The 27,437-nt window shown below is 37.3% G+C and overlaps 1 protein-coding gene across 5 annotated transcripts in view; it reads right to left on the reverse strand.

Moving 5' to 3' along the window:
* The window catches only part of TRAK1 (trafficking kinesin protein 1), a 130,670-nt gene that overhangs the window by 55,047 nt on the left and 48,186 nt on the right, over positions 1 to 27,437 (reverse strand). For all 5 annotated transcript variants that reach the window (XM_081343760.1, XM_081343759.1, XM_081343758.1 and 2 more), the window contains 7 exons: positions 18,123 to 18,199; positions 15,121 to 15,237; positions 9,936 to 10,036; positions 7,884 to 7,992; positions 4,827 to 4,905; positions 2,923 to 3,053; positions 2,704 to 2,778 (listed from right to left, as the gene is read on the reverse strand). In XM_081343760.1, coding sequence (XP_081199886.1) covers positions 2,704 to 2,778; positions 2,923 to 3,053; positions 4,827 to 4,905; positions 7,884 to 7,992; positions 9,936 to 10,036; positions 15,121 to 15,237; positions 18,123 to 18,173 — 663 coding nt within the window. In that variant the 5' untranslated portion in view covers positions 18,174 to 18,199. The remainder of the gene's footprint in view (positions 1 to 2,703; positions 2,779 to 2,922; positions 3,054 to 4,826; positions 4,906 to 7,883; positions 7,993 to 9,935; positions 10,037 to 15,120; positions 15,238 to 18,122; positions 18,200 to 27,437) is intronic.

A 27,437-nucleotide genomic window follows, 5' to 3' on the forward strand; every position in this document is an offset into this window, starting at 1 on the left:
ATCACTGGGTTGGTTTGGGGTGGAGATGAACAACTGGGTATCATCCGCATATTGGTGATACCTCACCCCAAAACCACGAATGATTTCACCCAGCGGCTTCATATAGATGTTGAACAGGAGGGGCGAGAGCACCGATCCCTGAGGCACCCCACAACTAAGGGGCCTTGGGGTTGACCTCTGCCCTCCTGCCAACACCGTCTGCGAACAGCCCGAGAGGTAGGAGGAGAACCATCGTAGAATGGTGCCTCCCACTCCCAGCCCCTCAAGACGACGCAGCAAGATACCATGGTCGATGGTATCAAAAGCCGCTGAGAGATCTAATAAGACCAGGATAGAGGAGTAACCCCTATCTCGGGCCCGCCAGAGATCATTCACCAGCGCGACCAATGCCGTCTCCGTGCTATATCCGGGCCTGAAACCCAATTGGTACGGATCCAGATACTCAGTTTCCTCCAGGACCAAAGGGAGTTGCCATGCCACCACGCTCTCAACGACTTTTGCAAGAAAGCAAATTTATTTATTTATTTTATTTTATTTTAATTCCATTTATATCCCGCCCTTCTCCGAAGACTCAGAGCGGCTTACAAGCTTAGCAGTAGCCTTCATTCTATGTATGTGCCTGCTTATTAGGGCTTTCACACCGCCCTCCCCAAGCGGCATTATTACAAAGTCAGCTTAATTGCCCCCAACAATCTGGGTCCTCATTTTACCTACCTCGGAAGGATGGAAGGCTGAGTCAACCTTGAGCCTAGTGGGATGCGAACCTGCACTAATTGCAGGCAGCTGGTGTTACTTAAGGAGGCATCAGCCCACTGCTCCACCAAGGCTCTTTTGGACTCATGATGGAGCCCATCCTCAGGGAACTTCCCTCTCACCAGAATGTGTGTAACTAAAGAAGAGGATTAAACCTTTGGCCACGGTGACCCACCCAGATTGGATCCTGCAACGTTATCGTGAGACACGTATATTTGCCTTCATTCGTCAGAACAAAGCCTCCCAAAAGGGGGTTTCTGGCTTCACTCCTCAAGATGGAATGAGGAGGGCGGCAACCCTGAACATATTTATTCGTCGGTACACGGACGCAAACACTTGCCAGGAAGAACGAATCAAGAGTATGTAATATAAAAATAATTTTTCCTTTGGCGTCAGAAAAGAATGGGGATTTTCTTCTTCCGAAAGCAAATTTGCAACGGCGGCTTTAATTTCCCCCCCAAGAAAAAGCAGAGGAGAGCTACCGACTGCTGAAGCTTAAACTAGCTGCCAACTGCGCCTTGGTTCCTCAAGGAGAGCTTTTATATTACCAACCGTTAACATCTTTTCTCCCAATCCGACCAAGCTGGGAAAGAAAGGGCAGCGGCCGACCTAATATCAGACAAGAGCCATCTCTATTTTAATGGTAACACAATTCTAGACATGCTGACTTTTAAAATAAATCTCACTCTTCTTCAGTATAACATGTTCCATTAATACAAAATATTATGTTTAATTATTTGATGTTTGAATACATTCATCTTATAAACAACAGCCCACAGTTAAATTAAAATAATTTTCAGATGATATACACAGAGACACACACATGTGAAAAAAAATCCAATGTTTATACCAATTAAATTTTATTTTTTTAAAAGATTTATGAAGTATTTAATGTAGCAAAATCTTGTATTTGGACTCTGAGAAGGATATTAAGTTCTTAAACAACTCCATAGAATATATATCCTTCATTTTGTTTTTTGTTTTAGTTTTTATTTGTAAATTCTCTTTTCTACATAAAGACTGGAATAGATTTTCTGTATATTGTTATAAGAACACAATAAATGAAAGAAGGATCCTTATTCCCCCATCCTCTTCAACACATAATAATTGTTTTTCATAATTATTTCTTGTTCAGAAAGCAAATTCTTAGTGCTACTGCACTATTAAGTAGTGCATTAGCTAAACAATGAGAGAAAAGTAGATAGGTAGTATATATATCAAATCAATTAAATAAAGTAGTTGGTTCCCAAGAAAATTATTCATTACTTGAAAGCTGCTATTCATTCCAAAAATCACTGTCCCTTTGTATTGACAAAATGAACATTTGGCAAGAAGTTGGTGGTGTGGTCTTCTTTTCCCCTTTCTACATACATACAAAACATACAAAGTCCAAAATGATTATTTAGCTAGCTGGGACAAATTTTGTATTCCTCCATAATAAGTGAGGTTTAAAGGCTGCATCATTGTTATGATGCCCAGCTGTTATTGTTTATATTCTTATTTGTTAAAAAAAATCAAACGTAGCAAAAGTTCCAGATGTTTACAACATGCTGAAGGAATGTGGATTGCCATACCCTTTTCTGTTAACTATCTTAACATTTATTTAATAAAATCTTTTTACACTGGTTCTACTCTACTGCCTTTGAATCCTAAAGGTCTAATTGGCTCTCAACTGGCAGCTGTAAAACTTGCACACCCTGCCAAATAAAATAATCTCTCTGAATATATCCAAAGTCAGGGAGAAAAAGAAAAAAATAAAGAGATAAGGGCAAAACAAATATGGCATGGCATGCTCACAATAAAGGTTTTCATTCCAGTGTGGAATCAAGAAAATCTGAATGCAAAAAACATATAAATATTACTTTTTAATAAAAATTATTATTCTGATATGAAAATAAAATGTAACTAAGCAAAAAAAGGTCCTATTTTTAAATCCTGATTATTACTCACTTCAGCTGTGAGTTGCCTTTGGGCATCTTTAGCTGCTCCCAAATGTTGGACAAGTTCTTCATTTTCCACTGTACACTGAAAAAGGATCAGCAGCAAAAGCATTAGAACATGGTCATCATTCCATGAATTTTCTATTTCAAGATTTAAAGGACCTTATTCAAAAGTAAGTAATAGAAAAAGAATATTGTATCATATTGTGGCTAAACATCACCAACTTACAGCTTTTGCCTTTTTCTGCAAATCCACTATCTGAGACAGAAGATGGGTGATTTCTTCCTGTTGTCGGGCAGCATCTTCAGTCTTCTTAGCTAACTCTTCCGAAATACTGGCAATCTGAAGATTTGCATCTCCTTAAAGAAATAACAATATCACTTTTTAACCAAATGGAACCGGTCATGGATAAAAATACTGATAAAGTAAACATTACTGTAACTTAGCCATATAAAGAAACTAATAAGAATCAGAAAGTTTTGTGCTTCCTGAAACAGTCCAATCAATTTTTGTGCTGGGAATGAAATTACTTTCCACTTTGTGTAGCCTGCTTAAATTCTAGCCCTAGTTTCTCAGTCAGCCTATTCATTTGCCTTCAAAAGATGGTGGGTGCTCCGCTGAATGCATTTTCTGAATTCCTAAAGTAGTTATGTTTAAATACAAGGCTGCTATTTATTAGGCTCTTTTCCTACAATAGTATAATTGGATGGGATGTTTTTCTATCACTCTTTCACGAAGTCAGTAAAATAAAAAAAATGGAGCAGAATTTTACTTTTTTATCATATTTCAAATAAAATTCCACTGATTTAAAAAATAAAGTAAGAATTAACTTACAGGGATCCTAATCCCAGACTACAAAAACAAAAACAAAAAAAGTCAACCTGGTTATTTATGGTCTATCAAGAAAATAAGATATAGCAATTTGGAAAATATTTTATACAATCCCTAATTTTATACCTAAATTAAAATATGCAATTTTGTATTAAGCAGAAAATAAGATACATGAGTAACTTTCTCTGAATCCAGACATAATTTGTTTGGCAAAACTATTCCATTAGAAGCAGATTTTGTGTACTTAAACTATATTTTGAAATATTTTAATCAGGGACACTTTATTGAACAATTATTTAATAAAGTAGAAGTGTTATTTCACTGGACCAAACTTAGTTTTTGCCCACTATAAAACTATTATAAATTAGTCTTTGCATAATTCCAAAAAAGATGAACTGCAGATCTTTAAAAAATAAGTTCATACCATATTAATATTTTGATTAAATTATATTGAGAGAAAGTTGGATCATTTGAACAAAGAAATCTATGTCTAGTACAGTTTATACCAATGATTTTCAAATCACACATAGTTCCAATCACTTAACTGCAGATGTTAAAATTTAAAGCAAACATGGTATTTTGAAGATACAGTTTGATTTTAAGTATTATGAAATAGTTTTTGCTTCACTTAATAAAGTAACATTAGATTCCAAGAATTTCCATGTTATAACCACAACAAAATATTTTAATTACATTCACTACATTTGTACTAATTACTGATAAAATAATACCTGACATAATCCACAGATGCACTCATTTAATTATGCCATTTAAACAACTGTGAACATGAACTATTATAAATCAAGAATGAGTCAAATCTATAAGAAAAATACATTTTCAAGTTAACACTGCAAATTATATTTGATACAACATAGTCCGGACGCTCCTGGAATTTCCACCGCCATTTAATTTGCATGAGGCCATTTAACTATTTTAAAATGTATTTAAATTAGAATGCACTTAATTTTTCCTCTCCAACAAAACTTAAGGTTGTGGAGCTTAAAAGATAAGTAAGCAAAGTATGAATCATGTTTAAAATACAAATCTGGAAGTACTAAATAATCAAATATCTATCCATCCATCCATCCATCTTATCTATTTATCTATCTACATCTATCTGTCCATCCATTACCCCTCCCTCCCTCACAGCCAGAAGATAAACTGTAGGCAATATACACTAGATTAATCACATCGCTTTTTAAAAGATACATAACTAAATGGCATAGAATCCACCACCTCGGGCAAAACCCCATTATCTGAAAGTCTATCCACTCTGCCAGAAAGCAAAGAAGAAAACATACTGAGCTCCTTTACACAATCATTTACAAGTTGCTGTTCTTTCTCTTCATAAGTAATGGTTTCAGTCTTCAGCTGGCAGGCCTGTTTACAATATCAAGAAATGAAAAACTCAATTAACATCTTGCTATTGTTGCACTGCTATTTGATTTTTAAAAAATAGGTTTTTCATAACAGTACAGAATATTCATGGACAGCCAAAACTTTCATTCTTCCCCTTTTCCTCTGCAAATATTGTGAATTAATAACAAACTGTCACTAATGTTAAAAAGAGAAATATATAAAAATAATTTCGACATCAGGGATAATTGAAATATAAAAATGTAATCTATTTGATGAAGAAACTTTAATGGAGATTAAAGTGATTTCACAAATTCTTAAAGGGAAAAATATGCTCACTAACAAACCTGAAAAAATGCCAACATGTTCAAGAATCATTTAAATGGTTATGTTTTAGTTATACTGGATGTAAATTATAATAAACCTCAAGATGATTTAATTATATAAAGTGAATTACACAATTTTGTAAAGTGATCATCACATGATCATTCTAGACTGACCAAATCATTTTAAAGCTTACCATAGGAACAAAGCAACACTTTTCCTACAATATAGCAATAAAATAGTAATGATAATTAAATGTACTGCTCAATATCAGTCAATGCAATGATACAGGTAGTCCTTGACTTATGATCATTTGTTCAGTGACTGTCTGAAATTACTAATGTGCTGAACGAAGTGACTTACAATTTGTGCCTAAAATTACAGCCACTGGAGGGCCCCTGCAGTCCCCTGATGAAAATTCAGGTGCTTGGAAGTTTGCCTGCACTCAAGACTGCAGAGGCACTTCAATCCCCCCACCCGCCTGTCTTTCCTGCCATTTCAGCTACCCATCCAGACCAACCAATAGTTGCACAAAGCTGCAGGAACCCTGGAGGTCACAGCCTGTTCCCCATCCCATTATGCCCAGGGTTACAGGGCCCACCTGCAAGCACAAATTGCCCCACTTACAATGTTTGCAATGCTTCTGACTATTGCAAGGTATGGGCTTCCTATTAAGATAGGTTTGAACCATTTTGCAAGTGGGCACCGTTCTTGTGATCATTCAGAAGGTTCTTTTTATGTTCTTTTTAGCCTACCAAATGATCACAAGAATAGCAACTGTTTTTCAGAAGAAGGCTTCAAAAGCACCATGAGAGCAGGCATCATTCTCACAGTTACTCAGAAGGTTCCTTCTCCAATTCACACAATTTGGAGGAGGAGCCTTCCAAACAATCACAAGAATAGTGTTCACTTGCATAATGGCACATGACAATCTAAGTCAGAAGATCATGCCTCATAATATGCAGGGTGTGCTGTCAAAGGTTGCAGAAAAACCACAAGGTAAGCGAGACAATTTGTTTTAAGATGCAAATGGGACATTTGTATCTGGCCAAGGCCTCCTGGTTATGGTGGTATGGATAGTGAGCCTAGACCTCCTAGGCCATGGCAGGTTTTTGGCAACCAGTGGGCCCTGTAGCTTGCACTGGATCTCCAAGGACCTCCCTCACTCCCCTGAGGCACCCCCAGATTTGTTACATTGGACTCTGACTCATAACAATCAGAAGTGCCAGGATAGTAGATGTTGAGCAAAGTGGTCAGTGACATCTCATTTAACAACTGCTTTGCTCAATAACCAAAATTTTAGTTCCAATTGTGTCAAGGATTACCTGCATTGTGAAGAAAGGTAAATCTCAAAGCAGAGAGATTTATATCCTAAATATTGTAGCTATCTTTCTACCATTTATTGTTCATAATTAAATGATGGTAGGGAGAGTTTTAAGGGATCTATTCCTTTAACTGCGACCATCAAGCCATTTCCTGATTTGAAAATTTTGTATGTGTGCATGTATATGTGCTCTCGCGCACATGTGCACGCATGCACATGCATGTGTGAAATGAACCTGAATCAATCCACTGCAGAATGAAAGCCTCTTCAATAAATGGTATCAGTTATAATCTATCACATCAATGCAGTATAGGCTAATAGATTGATTATTTTCAATTTCCCAGTCTACAGTTAAGAAATAATGACTGGTCCAAAGTCTCCAAACTATCTTCTATGCTTAAGGGAAAACAAGAAACACAGATTTCATTGCTTTTAGTTCAGTACTTTACACACTACCATTTAATTATTATTATCATTGGTTCTTATTGATATATACCTATATCTGTATTGATATATTTGTATCTGTATCTATGTTTATATTTATATCAGGTAATGTAAGTTGGTAGAATGTAGACAATAAGGAACAACATAGTCATTGGTCCTCTCTCTCTTTTTTATATTTGAAAAAAGAATCAAATTAACTTTTATTAAAGGTTCTCCTAAGATTACAACTTAGATAAATAGTGCAGGTGTGACTAACCTGTGGCTTATAGGATGCATGTGACCCTAGGCAGCTAGTAATGCAGCCACACAAGATCATAAATTTTAATGTTATTAAAGTGTATATTATATATTTTATATGTAGCCCAAGACAATTGCTTTTCACTCAGTGCAGCCCAGGAAAGTCAAAAGGTTGATCATCCATGTTTTAGACTATTCTCCTAGCTCTTAAAACAAGAAGATTCTTAGCAAATTATATTCGCCTTCCCTGACAATAAATAACTATTCTTAATCTTATAATTCAGATAGCTAGAAGACAGGTTTCTATTTCAGACTTATCCTTCTAATCATACTTTCCAAATCTCTTTCTCTTCAGTATCTTTTTCCTCCAGCATTTCAACTGTGAGTTTATGTTCTCTATTATGCAGCACATATTTGGCCCATTCTAAATCTGGAGAAAAATCCCATAATTCTGCTATAAATAATACACATCCCTCTGTAGTCTGTTATTCAACAACATTTTGATTTCCCTAACTATAACAGTTGCATCTGTAAAAAGAAATAGAAGACAATATATACATAAGGATGTTGACATGTATTATTAAAGAATCAGTTATGTCTTTTTGTCAAGCTGCTAATATGTACAGGAAAACCGAAGACAAATTTATAATTGCTAAAGAGCAATGAAACTTACCTCTGATCTAAGGACAACATTCTCCTCTTCAAGATCCTTCAGCTTCTTTTGAAGAGAATCAAAATGAAAATAATTCTGGACGGATGAAGATGATTCATTCCTCTTCAATCTAGTAAAATATATATTTTAAAGCATTTATATATAGTCTCTATAATTCCTGTAGAGTTGCACAATAACTTTTCAATAATAATACTGCTTAAAATTCAAGAGTTTCATAGAATTTTGGTAGATTAACTACCGTAGTTTCCGGCGTATAAGACTACTTTTTAACCCATGAAAATCTTCTCAAAAGTCAGGGGTCGTCTTATACGCTGGGTGCTGAACATTTAGGGACAGGGCTGGCTGGAAAACCTGGAGCGGATGTCCCATTTAGTCTGCGCAGGGAAAGCGGGACCAATTGGAGAAGAAGCTGCAGTCTGTGATTTTTTACAGGCTGGGGTTTGGGCGTCTTTTCTTCTAAAGTTGAAGACCAGCTGTAGTATATCCCAACTTGAAAGGCAGGTGGGGAAGCCAGCAGCCAGAGCAGCGGCTTAGCTCTAAGGACACATTTGACTCAGGAACTGGGCGGGTTAGCTGGAAAACCTGGAGCGGATCTCCCATTTGGTCTTTTTTTTTTTAAAAAAAATCCCATTTATATCCTGCCCTTCTTCGAAGACTCAGGGTGGCTTACAATTTAAAGCACAAATCAATGTGCTTAGCAATAGCCTTCATTCTGTGTATATGCCTGTTTATTAGGGCTTTCACACACACCCCAAGCAGCATTATTACAAAGTCAGCTTATTGCCCCCAACAATCTGGGTCCTCATTTTACCTACCTTGGAAGGATGGAAAGCTGAGTCAACCTTGAGCCTGGTGGGATGCGAACCTGCACTAATTGCAGGCAGCTGGTGTTACTTAAGGCTCTGCGCAGGGAAAGCTTTAGAGTGAATTAGGAAAAGTGAAAAAGTGAATTAGGAAAATAGGGAATGGTTGCTGGAATCAGGGGCTGCCACAAAGAAGAGGGAGTCAAGCTATTCTCCAAAGCACCTGAAAGCAGGACAAGAAGTAATGGATGGAAACTAATCAAGGAGAGAAGCAACCTAGAACTAAGGAGAAACTTCCTGACAGTTAGAACAATTAACCAGTGGAACAACCTGCCTCCAGAAGTGATGAATGCTCCAACACTGGAAGTTTTTAAGAAGAGACTGGACAGCCATTTGTCTGAAATGGTATAGGGTTTCCTGCCTTAGCAGGGGGTTGGACTAGATGACCTCCAAGGTCCCCTCCAACTACTTCTTCTTCTTCTTCTTCTTCTTCTTCTTCTTCTTCTTCTTCTTCTTCTTCTTCTTCTTCTTCTTCTTCTTCTTCTTCTTCTTCTTTTCTTCTTCTTCTTCTTCTTCTTCTTATTATTATTATTATTATTATTATTATTATTATATTATAGTTTAATCCACTTGCACTGTTTTATGTTTACATGTTTGATGACAAACAGCCTTATGTTTATAAGTGACAGTTTTCCTACTAAGCACCTGCATGTCATAAGCATTTGAATTAAAATTACCATATTAAAATCAAATCTGATGTTTTTTAATTTTTATTTGGTGTGCGTTGGAAGAGGGGTAGTCTTATACGGCGAGTATAGCCCAAACCATATAATTTAACAGGAAATGTAGGGGGTCATCTTATACGCCCAGTCGTCTTATACGCCGGAAAATACGGTAAATTTATATCATTTCCTTTTTCCTACACACCTTTAATGTGGAACTGTAAGTTATAAAATAGCAAAAAAATCAATTTCTGCTTACTACATGAAATTATAAAAAAGAATTCATAAAATCTTTAAAAACAATATTCGTATAATAGAGCAAATATAAAGAAATGAAGGAGATAGCACAAATATATATAAGAATAAACGTTTCAAACTGTTTTGGGCAACGAATCTTCTGAAGCATCCTATACTAAATATAAAGTTGTTTCAAACATTTTGAAAGTGTTTTGAGCTTTGTATGAAATTTCATACTTGAAACAGTTTTACACAACCTAAGTAACCTAAGTTTCCTATCCTAGACTTACGGAGTTGAACAGATGGAATCTGGCTCACTCTCTTCAGCAGCGCTGGTATAAAACTGAAGCAGCTCATCTTTCATGGACAACTCATGACGCAGTTGAGAAACCTAAACAAATTAAAGGGAAAAATACCAATAAGCGATTACATTTAAGTAGAAACAGAAAACTGTTCCAAATCAGGAAAAAAAGTTTAGATCAGGAATTCCAAGACTATACTTACAGTGTTACCACAACTTTTCATTCAAAGCAGTTAATTCATCACCGTGTTTTATCTATACAATTAAGTTATAATTGTAATGGAGCCTGCATCTGACTGGTCCAATTTTATAAGTTTTTGGTAGTTGTCATTAAGCAAATGTAATGGTGGTAAATGCTACCCATTATTTACTATGTGTGCGGTTTTGTTGAGTTGTGAAATTCCAGTTTTCAACAAAACTATTGTAAAACCATTGTAAAATGTGGGGCATTCAAATGGTCATAAATGCAGACACGTTGCCAAGCACCTGAAATGTGGTCATGTGACTGCAGAGGGCAACTTTGCATCCAGGCCATAAGACCCCTTTCTCAAATAGGTCATAACTCAGTGATCGGCTTATAAATCAAGGACTACCTGTATACTTGTAGCTATTTAGGTTATAGTACACCAACTGAACCTTGCCATAGTTTGGTGCCAAATCACAATATAAGACTTCTTATTGCTACTGTACAATATCTATGTACAAAGCACTAGCAGTTTTATTTTAATTATTTATTTATAAAATTTTATTGGTTGCTCATCTTATCTCAGAGTAACTCTAATCATAAAATCTATTCATCTCCTCAAACTAGATTACATAAACCAAGTATGATACCTGCCCAGTAACATTAATAGAATGGGCTTCAAAATGCCAAATCACCCAAATCTTTAAAAAGGTTTCTTTAGTGTTTGCTTTAGCACAGGAACAGAAAACCTGTACCTCTACTGTTACCATGCCTCAAGTCATAGCATCTCTCACTACAGACTATTTTACTACTAATAGTAACATCTGGAGGGCCACTGATCCACCAACTTAGCTTTAGCAAAGGACAGGCACTCCTCAAGAGATCATTGTAATGGAGCCTGCCCATTATGGTCGTATGTGGTGTTAGCCATTAAGTGAAATGGCCTCACTTAACCACACCATCCACTTATCTCCCTGATGCAGCCATTAATGAACACACATTATTAAGCAAAGCATAGGATGCTTCAGAAGTGGGGGAGGCCCAGAACTGGTCAGACCCACCTGCCCTGGCTCTCCCCCACTTCCTCTGACATCCCATGCTCTACTTCCAACCCCTTGGGTTCCCAGAGGCCCTTACCGTCCCCCAACTGCTCTCTACTGGACTTTTCCCCTTGCACCAGGTCCTTGCAAGCGTTTCCATCTCCCAATGGCTCCCCACTGGCATTATGCCTGCTTCACACTCCATCCGCTGTCACAAACTCCTCCTCACTTACTTTTGAACAAAGCCTTCCATAGCACAGGGATTGGTTGCCTTGTCACGTAGCAGCATGGCACAATTCTGGAATTGGCCATATGGCTAAAGGAATAAACACTCCATTTAACAGCCCTAATGCATTCCACTTGTGGATGGTTCAAAATGCCGTCCACTTCCACAAGGCTGCCGCACAAATAAGGAACAAAGTACTCTATTTTGCTTCCCTAATGTGGTTTCCACAGCTTTCTGAAGGCCTAGACCTTTCTGTAGCACTGTAGAGACTGTGTTATGTCCTACTGTACTTTTAAAAAGATTTTGTTTTGTTTTAATCATGAGAAGCAAAGAACCAGGACCAAATCCATTTTGAACAAATATAAAGCCTGTGAAGTGAATTTACTTTATGACTGAAATTTCACAAAGCCTTAGTGCTTTAATTGATATGCAGAATGTCTATTTTATAGCATTAAGTGTATACAAGGAGTTGCTACAGAAATTTATTTATTTATTAAATTTATATGCCACCCATCTCATTATTGGATCAACTCTGGGCAACTTACAAAAGAAGATGAAAGTTAAAGTATTTGTGTATGGGTGGTCCTCAACTTATGACTTATCACTTACAAAAAACATCCATTGGAGAAAATGGATTTGCTTGATGACTGCAGCATTAGCTTAATAACCATGTCATTTGCTTTGCAACCATTGCAAAAAAATGTTGAAAAATTAGGTCCATTCATGTAATGCCTCAACTTATGACTTATAATTCCAGGCTCAATTAAAATTAAAAGTCAAGATCTACCTTTAGAGCAATTTCACATAAAGAAGCAGAAAATCCTCTGTAAAACATCTTCTATAATAAATCAAAATAATAAAATTTTAAAATGCTGGGCCATACTTGCTGATTGAAACAGAATTAGGCCCTTTGTGCAAGGAAAGAATACATTATATCTGTATTAGCAATAGTGCTTTGTGAGATGATAAACAAAAAGTAAATTTACAATTGATAGAATCAATTTACAATTCACAAACCATAGATTATATTTGAAGTACATGGTAATAAAATATACTCTCTGGTACATACATTCTTTTTTTAACCTTAGAAAATGTATGTTTCAATTTTAATAATTAATACCATGGGAAAGAGTTGTGTAAAGTAACAAATACAATTATTTAAAGCTGGGAAAGGAAACAATCCTCTTTTTGAGACAGAAGAAAAGAAATAAGAGTTTGAATTATATTCATAAACGTGTGGTATGATATGAAAGAAAACAAAAGCCAGATGTTTAAAAACTAAGTAAAAAAATATAAATATGTCAAGATAATTGCAGCATTCCTATGGTCTGTCGTCAGGGCGAATGATTGTCGGGGTGCTGCAGCCACTCTAAATTCGAAATAGAATTGTACGTTTGGGAGTCTGTTGTAACACTGAATGGCCATTAAATGACTGATTGTGTCTTGAGGACTACCTGTAATCTTAATTAATATTGCAGCATACCTTATAAAAAGTACATATAGTATATAGGACATAAAAAGTAAATGGAGAAGAGCTGAAGAATCAGAATGAGCTCAAAAAATCCTGCTATTCAGAATATTTCCTTTCCCTCCTAAGCTCTGACATACGTGTATGACTCAGAAGAAGCTGGTAGAAAAAGGAGTTAAACCTGTGAGTCCACAAAGGTGTGGCAGGGATTACAATAACAGTTTGATAATGAGGAAGGAAAACATATCCAAGAGTTAAACGGCCATTTTGGTGTAGTGGTTAAGGCATCGGGCTAGAAACCAGGAGACCGTGAGGTTTAGTCCCTGCTTAATTAAACATGATAGCCGATTGGGGAACTTTGGGCCAGTCACTCTCTTTCAGCCCAACTCATCTCAAAGGTTTGTTGTTGTGGGTAAAATAAGAAGAGGAAGGAGTATTAGGTACATTTGTTGTCTTGAAGTACAGTTGCAAGAAAAAGTATGTGAACCCTTTGGGATTACGTGGAGTTTTGCATGAATTGGCCATAAAATGCGCTCTAAACGTCATGTAAGTCACAATAGAAAAACACAGTCTGCTTAAAATAATACTACACAAACATTAGCTGTTCTCATATTTTAATTGAACATAAGATGGAAACATTCACAGTGCAGGGTGGAAAAAGTATGTGAACCTTTGGACTTAATAACTGGTTGACCCTCCTTTGGCAGCAATAACCTCAACCTGTAGTTGCAGATCAGACCTGCACAACGATCTGGAGTAATTTTGGACCACTCCTCTACACAAAACTGTTTCAGTGTAGCAATATTCTTGGGATGTCTGGTGTGAATCGCTCTCTTAAGGTCATGCCACAGCATTTCAATCGGGTTGAGGTCAGGACTCTGACTGGGCCACTCCAGAAGGCGTATTCTGTTCTGTTGAAGCCATTGTTTTGTTGAATTACTTGTATGCTTTGGGTCATTGTCCTGTTGCATCACCCATCCTCTGCGGAGCTTCAGTTGGCGGACAGATGGTCGTACGTTTTCCTGCAAAATGTCCTGATAAACTCTGGAATTCATTTTCCCATCAATGACAACAATCCGTCCAGGCCCTGAGGCAGCAAAGCAGCCCCAAACCATGATGCTCCCTCCGCCATGTTTTACAGTGGGGATGAGGTTTTGATGTTGGTGTGCTGTGCCTTTTTTTCTCCACACATAGTGTTGTGTGTTCTTCCCAAACAATTCAATTTTTGTTTCATCTGTCCACAGTATATTTTGCCAGTAGTGCTGTGGAACATCCAGGTGCTCTTTTGCAAACTTCAAACGTGCTGCAATATTTTTTTTGGACAGCAATGGCTTCCTCTGTGGTGTCCTCCCATGTACTCCATTCTTGTTTAATGTTTTCCTTATTGTAGATGTGTCAACAAAAATGTTAGCATGTGCCAGAGATTTCTGTAGGTCTTTAGCTGACACTGTAGGATTCTTCTTTACCTCATTAAGCATTATGCGCTGTGCTCTTGCAGTCATTTTTACAGGACAACCATGCCTAGGGAGAGTAGCAACAGTGCTAAACTTTCTCCATTTGTAGAATGTCTGTCTTACCGTGGACACATGAACTTCAAGGCTTTTGGAGATACTTTTGTAACCCTTTCCAGCTTCATGCAAGTCAACAATTCTTGATCGTAGGTCTTCTGAGAGCTCTTTTCTGCGAGGCATGGTTCACATCACAGTGCTTCTTGAGACCAGTAAACCCAAAACAGGTGTGTGTTTTTAAAGGGCAGGACAGCTGTCAGCAACACATCCAATATCATCACACTGATTGGAGTCAAGGTTGGCTCACTCCTGCCTCCAATTAGCTCTTAGAGAAGTCATTAGGCTAGGGGTTCACATACTTTTTCCACCCTGCACTGTGAATGTTTCCATCTTATGTTCAATTAAAACATGACAAGAGCTAATGTTTGTGTAGTATTATTTTAAGCCGACTGTGTTTTTCTATTGTTGTGACTTACATGACGTTTAGAGCACATTTTATGGCCAATTCATGCAAAACTCCACGTAATCCCAAAGGGTTCACATACTTTTTCTTGCAACTGTATTTATAAAAACAATAAAATGGGATATAAATAAATAAATAATGTTGGAAAGTCAAACAGTTCCTGGATCTATTGTTACTACCTGCTTAAATCAAAACTTATATACCAGCAAGTAAAGCCAAGCAGGTTACATTTGAAGCAGGAACAAGGAAAAATATTCTGTGTAATGCATACGTGACTATTCTTACCTCTTCCCTGATATGCTCTACTTGTTCTTCAAGAAGTTCATTTCTCTCAGTAAGAGTTTTATTCTTCTTTAGCAATGACTGTCCAATTCGAGCAGCTAATTCTAAATCTCGTTCTTTCTGTTGGAGGGAGGGAGGGAGGGAGGGAGGGAGGGAGGGAGGGAGGAAGGAAGGAAGGAAGGAAGGAAGGAAGGAAGGAAGGAAGGAAGGAAGGAAGGAAGGAAGGAAGGAAGGAAGGAAGGAAGGAAATCTGAGTTATGGCTCACAAAGGAAATGACCATCATTGGAAAGTACAATTAGGTTGAATCTATGTTCTAAAGAAAAACTAGAAAATCAGTTTTGTTTTGTCTATTTTTGAAACCAGCCTGTCATTTCTCTTTAATTTTGTGTTCTGCTGGAGACACCCACTTAATTTGAGGGATATAATTTATACCATTGGGAAAAATGATCCAAAGCTTCAGATTTCTGTGTGGCAAATGGATGTTCACAAATTCTTAGATACCACTGCATTTATAGAAGATATAACAAAATTATGTATTTTTTGTTAGAGGTCAAAGTGTAAAATCTACATTCTATATTCAATACCTGCCTATGACAAAAGGCAAAGTAATATCTCAGCACTGAAAAGGGACTTAAGGTTAAACAACATAGATTAAGTCCTTATAATCCTATAAGTCTTTTCGTTTGTAGTGCAGGTGGTGCAATGGCTATGTTCAGGCAATAGTAAAAGCCATATGCTAGAATATGTCTTATATCGATAGTTACAAGAAAATTAGTGAATTGGAAGAACTATGGAAGAATCTAGGTGTTTCAGTAGCTTTAGAGCAGGGGTGTCAAACTCGCAACGTCATGTGATGTGTCGCAACATATTGTGACTTTTTCCCCATTGCCGGCAATGGGGTGTGTGCGGTTTCACCATGACACATACAGCCCGCAGGCTGCCAGTTTGACACCCCTGCTTTAGAGAATCAATGTTTCTGGTAAGTATTGTCATTTAAGAAGTTGTCTTTGTTTTATATTTATAGCACACTGTATTACATTTGAGAGCCAGTTTGGTCTAGCAGTTAAGGCACCAAACTAGAAAGCAGGAGATGGCGAGTTCTAGTCTGCCTTAAATGAAAACCAGCTGGGATGGGAGACTTTGGGCCAGTCACTCTCTCGCAGCCCAAGTCACCCCACAGGGTTTTGTTTGGGGAAGAAAGTTCACCACCTTGAGTTATTTTTAAGAATAATCAAGGCAGGATACAAATAAATATTTTTGAACATATATTTGAGGCAGTTATTTTCAATGATATCTATAGGAACCAAATATTTCTGGTAAAGTTTCTAATAAATGAACTTCTGGATGGTTATGCAAAAAGATATAGTAACATTTCTGACATAGCAACATGACAAACTGTTCTTTTCATTCAAGGGATACTTCCAATAATTCAAACATGCTTGAATTTGTTTTTTGTTTTTTAAATTAAGAAACCACCAAAGCTTGGGGCCCTGAATAAACTTAGTAGACAAGGACTGGCAACATAGTTTTATCTGTATGATGCCCTTAGGCTTTGACTGGTATGCTGGAGCGTATACTCCAAAAACTAGAAAAGGTTAGGGCAAAAAAATGAACAGTGCCAGAACAAAGACTAAATTTGATTTAATTTGCATATAATAAAAGTTAATTTAAAGTAAAATTATACGTTTGCTATATAGGATTTGACTGATCAGAATTGATCTTAAAAGTGAAGCAGCTTCAGGCTTGCCCCAACTCTGCCCACTTAGCAGTTCAAAAGCATGCAAATGCGAGTAGATAAATAGTTACCATTTTGGTGGGAAGGTAACAGAGTTCTAAGCATCTCAGTGTGTAGTCATGCTAAGCGCATGACCACGGAAATGTCTTCAGACAACATTGGCTACCTAATCTAAGAAACTGAGATGAACACCGGCCCCTAGAGTTAGAAATGACTAGAGAGGAGAAACCTTTACCTTTTCAATAATTGGTGGGAGATTTACTGTATAGGGAATACAAGGACGTGTAGGCTAATTAGGAAATTGAAAAAAACATCTCAGAAGATGGTGATGGCAAACTTCAAATAGAAAAAAGTTAGATGGACACATCCATCAACAGATATTGTAGGCAATTTTATGTGAACTGAAAGAGACTTTATGTAAGTTGAAAGAAGTTTTATTTTGCTTTAATATAATTTACTTTCTTTTAATCTACAAGGTACAATCATGGGTGTGGTCCTCTCACTTTCAGAAGATACTGAAGGTTTGGAGTCCAACAACTAATACTTAATTGAGCTAAAGCAATGTTCTTTCAATAATGCATTTGAACACAAACAAAGCATTGGTTCCAATATAGCAATCATAATGTTGATTTTCTCAGTGGAGATAAAAGGTGAAGGTTGGACCTTTAACATAGTGAAAAAAAGGGCAGCGGATCAGTTTGGCACAAATTTCTAGCAGAATCCTGATAACTGTGATTTAGATTGGTTTATAGTTTCCTACTTTGACCTCTATCAAGAAGCAATTAAATCTTAAGGTCTGAGCCTAAGTCAGTACTATGCTCAGAAAGATCAAAACATACTTTTAATCTTATGACAGCTTTTTTTAAAATAAGAAACAGCTATAATAAAAGTTATGAACAGAAGCAGTGGCCTTGCATCTTCTAATTACGTTTTCTGAATTCTAGCAATAGTTACTTGCAGCTGTTCAATAGGACTATTTTAAGGAAATCCTGTAATCAAAAGAGTCCTATTAATATTAAGCCTTATGGACATCACCAGAGTAATAAATTATATTGAACTGAAATAGAATTGAATAAATAAATAGCATGTTGGGAATTAAGCATTGAGCAGTTTTCCAGTAATACTTCTACCAGGAGCTAAATTAAAGAAGCATCAAATATGTGGTGATTATTTCAATATCCTGCATACCTCATGAAGCCTGAAAAGATTCAAACGTTGACTACTGTGTTACAACCATGTTACCATACCATATGAACATAGGGTACTTACTTCCTCAAGAAGACGTGTAACAGCATCAATATCATTGTATGTTTTAGTCATCTGGCCCACTCGTTCAGCACATAAAACTGAAATAAAACAGTAATGTTTTACCTACTATACAAAAATAAATTTAAATCTAATATACCAAAAAGACAAAATTATTTTTTCAGATAATCAATTCTGTATGAGTTCATTCATATACAGGTATAAATCATGTTAAATTGTGGAGTGTGCTTCACTTAATCTAATATTATATTCGATGGGGCATTTTAGAAAGCACCTTATGTTCCCAGTAATTCCAAGAGTTCTAACAAGATTTCAAAATCTTGAAATTAATATCTCACTTCTATTATCCCACTAAAATATTGGGATTTGCATATGACTGACCACAAAATGATATACATAGGGTAAATGTAACTTAGTATACAATATTTAAAATATATATATATTAGTTCAGAGGTTCCCAAACTTTATCGGGGCAAGGTGCACATAGCAATTCTCAAACTATGCTTTAATATGCCTCGGGGCACCATAATGAACTCACTAACAATTTCATTAAGTAGCAAAATATTCCGTGGCATACCACTGAGTTTACTGTTGCACATAATTTAGGACCTGCAATTTTAGAAACAGATGACCAATATTCCAGAGAGAATTTCCACTAAGACCAGTTTCTATATTCCTCAACCATTTTGATCCAATAAAGGTTTGTTTTTATTCTATTTCTCATCAGTATAATGGAAAAAGCAAAAGGAGAAGTATTTTCATATTTCAAACAGTATAATACAAGTATGTTTTTTAACATTTAAATTTTATGTTATTATCTCCATCATGTTGAAATCATGCATGAAATTAATTTATATCTTCAAAATTGTCACTGTTTGCTACATAGACCAAAGTTTGTACTAGATTAAACACCACTTTGTTATCAATAAAGCAGCATTAAAGGATGTTGGATTTACAGCACCTGAAGACTTACAAAATCTTGTAACTAAAGTTATATATATATAAACAAGAAACAAAAGCATATGTGATGTTCATGTTTATCTTTAATTTCACCAATGAAACTGGTCCTAGGATAGAGTGGCACATGTTATTAAAACTGAGTGATCTGCCTATCCTACAGACTGGACATCAAAACTATGGATGGTTGTTGGGCATCCTAGGAAAATGACTGAGGAGCTAGGTTTTCAATTTTTGTTTTGTAATTTTATTGGTATTGTGAACCACACAGAATTATGCTCTAAGATAGGTGGCCTGGCAAATATTTTCAATAAATATAGAAACAATTAAAGAAAGTGGCTTTGTCAGTAAGTACTAAAGCCACATTGTTACTTCCTTTTATTTCTTTATCTCAGTAAAAGACCTTTGTTGCATATTGATACTTAATCTTACATGTAAATATTCCAAAAGCATTTTTTTAATTCATAAAAATCTAACAAAACATACGTCTTATATCTTTTCTTAAATTTGACCTTTCAGTGCCTATGAGAGTTATGCCAGCAGTGTGCTTAATTGTTTGGATTACCACTATGAAATATTGCAATTTTGTTCCTTTTTGAGATTTATAATAGAATTTGCATGTTTGTTTCAGAAGAGATGATAATTAACATAAATGCAATTTTGCAGATTCAATAAAATCTGTAAAATTCTGCCAAGAAAGCATAGTCCCAAGTGTATTAGGGCAATAACTAGGTTGGAAAACTTGTATTTACATTAATGTGTCCTTGGTTAGACAACTTTTGTTTTGAATATAACACTTTCAATGTCCTTTTTCAAAAAAAATACCATTTCTTTCAATTATTATCAGAAGAACGACACATTATAACCTATGAAAATATTTATGATATGCCTTGACCCTATGATTCTGTGCATTCCAGGGTTAATAGTAAAACTCAGGTGAACTTTTTTTTTCTACACAGGAAATATACACACATCCAAATGAACAACAACAACAAAAACAAAACAAAAGATAAAGATAAAAAGTATTTCAGTCAGTAATTATACTATGAATGAACTATTAAGAAGTTTTTCAATGTTCAGCGAATCATAGCTTTAATATGTTTTCCCCAAAGTGATAATGTATTCAACTGCAAATCTTAAAATGTTTCAGCCAAATGGATGGGCTATAGAACTACATCTGTGGAGCACTGACCTGGGAAAAGATTCTTTAGGATTTCTAGATAAGCAAACCATAACATAATTGGTGAAGTAGCAGATTGGTCATAAACATCATGACATGGTTCATGGTCTACATACACAATACATTATAGTGATGTCATATTGTACAGACATAAAGAAATGGTCTTAAAAATATGCAGAAACTATTTCCTAAGCAAAGACTATTGAAACATTTTAAAGTCTAGAACAATAACATTCAGAAGCAATTCAAACAGATGCTTCCCAAATTCTCTAATGCAGACATGTCAAACTTGCGACATCACGTGATGTCGCGCAACGTATTGGGCTGGTTTTGCCATTGCCGGCAATGGGGTAGGTACGGCTTCTGGATGATGTGTCCGGCCCGCAGGCTGGCAGTTTGACACCCTGCTCTAATATTTAAGGAGGAGGACGTACAGAACAATCAAACTTGCAAGATTCTGCTATTACAGCCAAACACAATACAAATAGTTTTAGTCTTCCTATAGAATTGATTTGGTGATCTGGTCTGCCTAAATCAGACATGCCAAACTCGTGACATTATGTGACATATCGGGACTGCTTTGCCATTGCCGGCAATAGGGTGGGTGCAGCTTCCATGTGATGCATCTGGCCCACGCGCCGGCAGTTTGATACCCCTGGCCTAGATCAACTGACATATTAGAAGTCCTAAAGATTACAGGTAGTCCTCGAGTTACAAATGTAATGGAGCCTGCCCATTCCATTCGTAACTCAAAAATTCGTGGAAGTGAATCTCGTACCTTGAACGAGATCACTCCCTGATCGTTAAGACGCATGTGGCTCGTTTAAGTGCACATGAAGTATCTCAGGGTGGGGCAGGCCTGGATCCAACCTCCAGAGGCATGCAGAAGCCTCCCCCGATCTCCATTTCGGGCGCAAACGGCTTAGAGCAATCCTCCGAGGACTGGATCTGACCTCCAGAGGTAAGCAGAAGCCTTCCCCAGCCTCCATTCCGGGTGGCTTGGAGGAGGGCTCCAGGGTCAATGGGGTCACTTTCTCCCCCGCTGTGGCGAGCTCTAGCAGTCTGGATGCAGGTGCGAGAGGACTGGCCTTCTCCCTCAGTTGAAGGCTTCAGGCCTGCCCTCAGGCAAAAAGGAGTTGGGAGCAAAAGCAGGAGACAGGTATCACAAACTCCTTTTGCATAGAGAATTAAAGTTTCTGAGGTCCGTGATTTGGCGCAACTTCAAACACTTGTGTGAGATCACGGACTCCAGAAACTTCCATTCTCAGCACGAAAAGCATTTCCAAGCCAACTCTCCTCTCCGCAAAGGGAAAGAAACCGCAGCAATTTTTGCAAGGTGAGTGAGTCCGGAGCAGCAGCAAGGGAGGGGAAGGCAGTTGTAAGGAGGGGGAAATAGGGTGAATGTTGCAGAGCCTCTACAGTTGTTTGTAAGGGTGAGTGCCTGCCGTGGTGCTGCAAGATTTGTGATTTGGGGACTTGCTCGTAAGAACTAGGGGGCACATGTCGCATAATTTCAAATGGGCGCTATGTGAATCCTCGTAACTCGGGGATTACTTGTATCTTTATGATACATCCAGTAGTATTTGTTACTTATCCATTGACTCATACTGAAACAATTGCAAATTTCAACTTTTACTATTTTTTATTTTGGAACTTCACTCTCTCATACATTCACATAACCATGCATATTATTCAACTAGTCTAGCTGGCTTGGCTAGATTTGAGTTCTACTAGACTCAAGAGGGCATATGTACCATGCAATACTTGTACTGTGGAATATTTCAAATATTACACCAAGGCTTACTTATTTGCCCTTTGCTCACTCCACTTAATTCTATTTTCTGTTAGTGAAAATTCTGTAAAAGATAAATTCAATATGAAGAACTATCTACCTTACAGCAGTCTTCTACTTAGAAAGCAACTGGCTAATAACATTTTATAATACTGCACATTCCTAAAAGACATCTGGCAACAGTAAAATGCCATCTTGAAGAAGCAAACTAATCAATACAAAGTATATGTTGCCAAATAAATCTGGTTTCCCTAACCCTGATTCTTATATAAATATTACTTGCAAAATTAATGTTTTTTTGACACTGTAAATAAAACTACCATTGTTAATGTCTACCATTTTCAGGGAAAAATATTTAGTTTAATTATAAGTCAGTCTGCATATTACATATACAAAACATGTGAATTGAAGTACTTTCTGCCATCTCAAAGAAGGTTCACCGCCATTAGGCATTTTTTCCTAGTACTTCAATGTAATTTTGGCTCTAGTCCCATCATATAAGTATATAAACACATGCATCAGAATCACAATGCAGATAAATGGATGATGAAATTAATTCCATGGAAACACCACCTTCTTGTTCAAAGTAATTATGTAACTTATAAAAGCTCACCACAAAGACAGAACAATTGCTATTTGTAGACTGTAGCTGGCTTTGCTTGCCACCTTATCTTAAAAGAATGTTGCCATTACTGTTTTATTGACTGAGTGTCTCTACAGTTTGCATACAGGGAGGAGCCAAGATTAGATATCCTTTTCACAATCTCAGGAGAATTTAGAAGATCAGTAAAACATGAGGGGCCAGCTACACACAGCTTATCTGGCATGATAGTCAACTTGTTTAGGAAATCTCAGAGAACAAGACAAACTTTAGTGGTAATAATTAGAAGAAGGATTGGGGAGTAAATATTTGCTCTTCACACAAACCTGACTTGCAACCATAATAGGGAAGTTAATAAGGTTATAAAGTGAGGTGTCACATGACTGCATCAACATACAATGGCTCCCAGCACTCCCTGTTGTGGTAGTTTACCAAGTCGTGGGTGGTTAAATGAATGTACACCCCAATTCAAGCCATTCTGGGCTTGGTTGTCCCCCCAGCCCTGATAAGGGATTGCCTCAATTCCCCCCATCTTGCCATGTCTGCCTTTTAGCTATTCTGCATCCTGCCTTATGAGTCAGCAAGCAGCCTCAGAAGTGCCTAGCGCTGGGGCTGTTTTCCATGCTGCAGGAAGCCACAGCCAGCCCAGTCTGTGCCAGCAAGCAATTGTTCACCCAGTGCCTTCTCTCCCTGTCCCTCACACTGACCTTTCACCTTTCATGCCAAGTGATGTAACCAAAGCAGTGCCTCATTGCCTTTGCTATCTCCTTTTCAGACTTGGGGCCAGCATCCTATCCTAGGGACTTTCTTCAGCAAATGCTTCCACCCCAGGAGCACAATGCCAAAGCTCACGAACCCCTAGCAAGCATTCATTCAGCAAAATGCCTTTTCTCCCAAGTTCCCAGCATCAATCTTTTGATTGACTTGGCATTTTACTATTTTTGGATTTGAAAGAAGAATACACCTGAGCTGCCTGGGCACCAAAAGATCTAAAAGCAGGAGTTCAATAAAAGAGCCATGCCTATGTAATAGTCATGACAGATATCTATTTAGAAATAGTTAAGAACATATTTCTGCCGTTTGCTTCTCTTACATTGCTCTTCTAGACAGAACTGCTGTTTTTCTCTTTGGTCTGAGATTTTTATATTAAAACAAGTATTGGAGAACAGACAGCAAGAAATGATCTCTGGACACTGAGTTATTAGAAAAATATTACTTACATGGGAAAGAAAGCATGCTTGAGGTAGTTAAAAGGATACTAACTTGGGTTTGGAGAGATTAAGTACTTCTGAAAAAAAACAAACCTTACCCATTAATGTATAGTCTCATTAAAACATACACTGTAAGCACATAAAACTAAATTCTGAAAAGTAGAGTCAGTAGAGTTTACTGAGGTCTTCTTACACCAGGGTTTTAACATGTAAGCAATGAGGACTTCACAAGTAGCCCTCAACTTACAACCACAAATGGGACCAGAATTTTCACTGCTGAGCAAGGGAGTTAAGTGCATCATGTCCAATTTGATGGTCTTTTTTGCTATGGTTATTAAGTGAATCAAGTAGTCATTAAGTGAATCCAGCTTCCACTGACTTTGCTTGTTGGAAGCTGGCTTGGAAGGTCACAAATGGCAATCACATATGACCCTGGAACATTTTATCCATTATAAATGCATGCCAGTTGCCAAACATCCTAATTCTGATTGCATGATCTTGGGGAGTGCTATGATAGTTTACAAGTGCACAGACAGGTTGAAAGTCATTTTTTAGTGTTGTTGTAACTTCAAATAGTTGCTAAGCAAGTGATTGTAGGTTGAGAACTACCTGTAATTATTGACTAATATCTCTCCCCATGATTTCAGAGTGACCTGGTTTATACATTGATTTTTTTCCTTAACTAATGTACTTAAATGTTTTACTAATTAGCTATGATGATCATTTAATAGCCAATTAGCTATGATGTAGCATTTAATAGACAATTAATTTATAGTCAATATAAGTAGTCCTTGACTTATAACTGAGCCAGGAATTACAGTTGTAAGCCATTGCAACGATAAGTTGAAGTATCACATGATTAATTCAAACACCATAATCATTAAATGAACACAGCAATTGTTAAGTGAAGCTGCTTTCCCCAAACAGGCATTTTTTTTACTGAAAATCAAAAGTAAATGCTGAAAGTGGCAAAAAAACCCCATAAATTGCCATCACGTGACCGCAAGATGCTGCAAATGGCCATAAAGGTTAGTTGCCAAATTCTCAAAACGTGATCACATGACCATGATGTGGGTGGGGGAGGGGCTGAAGGTTGTAACTCCCAAAATGGGACATAAATAGCTCTAGTCTGTTCTAACTTTAAACACTCATTAAGCAACCAGTTGTAAGTTGAGGACTATTTCTAAGTACTGTCTACTGGCTTCTTTTCAGGAAGATAACATGGTTACCTACTCTGGCAATACCAACAGCCATTCCAGCAAGAAAGCTGGGCAGGATTCTAAGGCATATGAGCCATTTAAGCCCAACAAAGTTCTTGTATCAACCATTATACACCTCAGTTTATATATTACATGTCTCTCACAGATAAAAATTTCATTTGTGACCCTCTGGAGTCTTTGACAAGTCAATGAGGAAAAACTCTCAGGGTAAAACAGTTTAAAAGAATATAGAAATATGCTCTATTCAACAAAAGCTTTTTAGATTAGGAATCAAAACATTATTTTAACATGTTTACTAGGCAAAAAAGGGGATTTCAACAGGCTAGTCGTAATGCACTAGGGACGCGGTGGCTCAGTGGGTTAGGACGTTGAGCTTGTCGATCAGAAGGTCGGCAGTTTGGCAGGCCGAATCCCGAGGGCCGCGTAACAGAGTGAGCGCCTGTTACTCGTCCCAGCTTCTGCCAACCTAGCAGTTCGAAAGCACATAAAAATGCAAGTAGAAAAATAGGGACCACTACAGTGGGAAGGTAACAGCGTTCCGTGCGCCTTTGGCATTTAGTCATGCCGGCCACATGACCACGGAAACGTCCTTGGACAAATGCTGGCTCTTCGGCTTTGAAACGGAGATGAGCACCGGCCCCTAGAGTCGGAAACGATTAGCACACATGTGCAGGGGAACCTTTACCTTACCTAGTCCTAATACAATATCAAAGACTTTAGGGCTTAAAAGCATGGATTTGCCAACAAGCTCTTTATCTAACCAATTAGACATACCAACAAAATATATTTATAAGAGGGTATAATGATTGAACTAAGGACTATCAGTCTTTTTGTTTTAGAAAGTATTTTAATGGCCTCTCACATAATTTTATTAATTTTCATAATAAAGTACCAAGCAAACTTGTCCAGCTTGAGTTAGTTTTGCATTTATTTGTTTGTTGGTGTGTTTGTTTATGGAGGTGGGGAAGCTATAGCTGTTCTGTACCAGCCTGCTACCAGCCCTGCAGAAAAGGCAGGGACAACCCCTTTTACAAGAAGGCAAGAGGCTGGAACTAAGCCTGCCAAATTTATGGACACAAAAGCAAACAGAACAAGACACGAACCATGAAACAGGAGCTATTCAAGCGGTTGCCTTCAGCAAACCAGCCCTCCCACGCATTCCCCTTTTATACAGTTCAGGGCGTGGCTTCTCTCTCCCTCCTTCCGAGGTGCCCCATTGCCTTCCTCTGTTTACTCCTGATTGACTGCCTCCTGCGTCGGGCGTCCTTGAACAGGGCCAGCTGTGGGTCATCTTCATCCACGCTGTCAGGCTCACACAGCTGGGTCTGTGTCGTGACCAGGTGGGAGGGGCCTGGCTGAGGGCTCTCATCAGCAAGCTCTCCAACCCCCTCAGCAACCTCTCCAACACCCCCCTCCTCCTCCTCCTCTGAATCGTCTGACCCAACTGCCGAACCCACAGGCTGACCCTGAATCACAACAATAGCTCTGACCATTTAGATTTTAAAAAATGGTCCCTTTCTTTCCTTTAAGACCAGTGAGGAAGTTTTTTTCTAAAACATAAGAAGCTCTATTTTATCATATAGTGTCAATCGTATAATATAACAAACACATTTAACCTCTAAGGTTCAATTTTTATGTAGTAATAACAGGCTATCCAGACAATTTAGGGAGACTGCAGTCAGAGGAGAAACCTAACCTGCAGAAATAGAAAAAAACAACCCTAAAAGAAATATAGGAAGAAAATATTAGCTATGAAATTCACAGATGGGGAACAAGAAGAAGAGAAACAAGATGTAATATCCTTAGAAGAGTCTTCCAGCAGTATATTTTTCAGATCTTTCCAAACTGAGCTGAAAGCACAATCAAAGCTTTAAAAAGTGCCCAAAATCCACAAGAATGTGCAAGGAAGATAACACTCATCTCAGTCATTAATTAGAAGTAACTATTTACCCAAAAAAGTGTTCAGGAAAAAAAATCAGATTATTTATCAATTATCGATTTCCAACAATAGCAGACTATGGAATAACTTTTTTAAATGCCATACGCTATTATAAAAACAAATAACAGTTCTTTAGAAATTTGCTTTAATGTTCCTTACTTATTTAAATTTTGCAGTTTCAAGTCATTATTTTGTTTAGCTGGGGAAACAATTCTGCCACAGAATGGTTATTTGCTGAAACAGCTATGCATTACAGAATTTAATTGTCCTTTTGCAGTGTTAATTACAAAGTCACACAGGCAAAAAACTTTCAAGAGTAGCTCTTTAGAACAATCTGATGGCAACTTAAACAACATTGCTAAGGGAATATCACTGAGCAGAACTACAACCCACAACTACAAAGTCATATCTTTGCTGG

Source organism: Vipera berus (genome assembly GCF_964194415.1).
Source record: "Vipera berus genome assembly, chromosome: Z".
NCBI classification, from domain to species: domain Eukaryota; kingdom Metazoa; phylum Chordata; class Lepidosauria; order Squamata; family Viperidae; genus Vipera; species Vipera berus.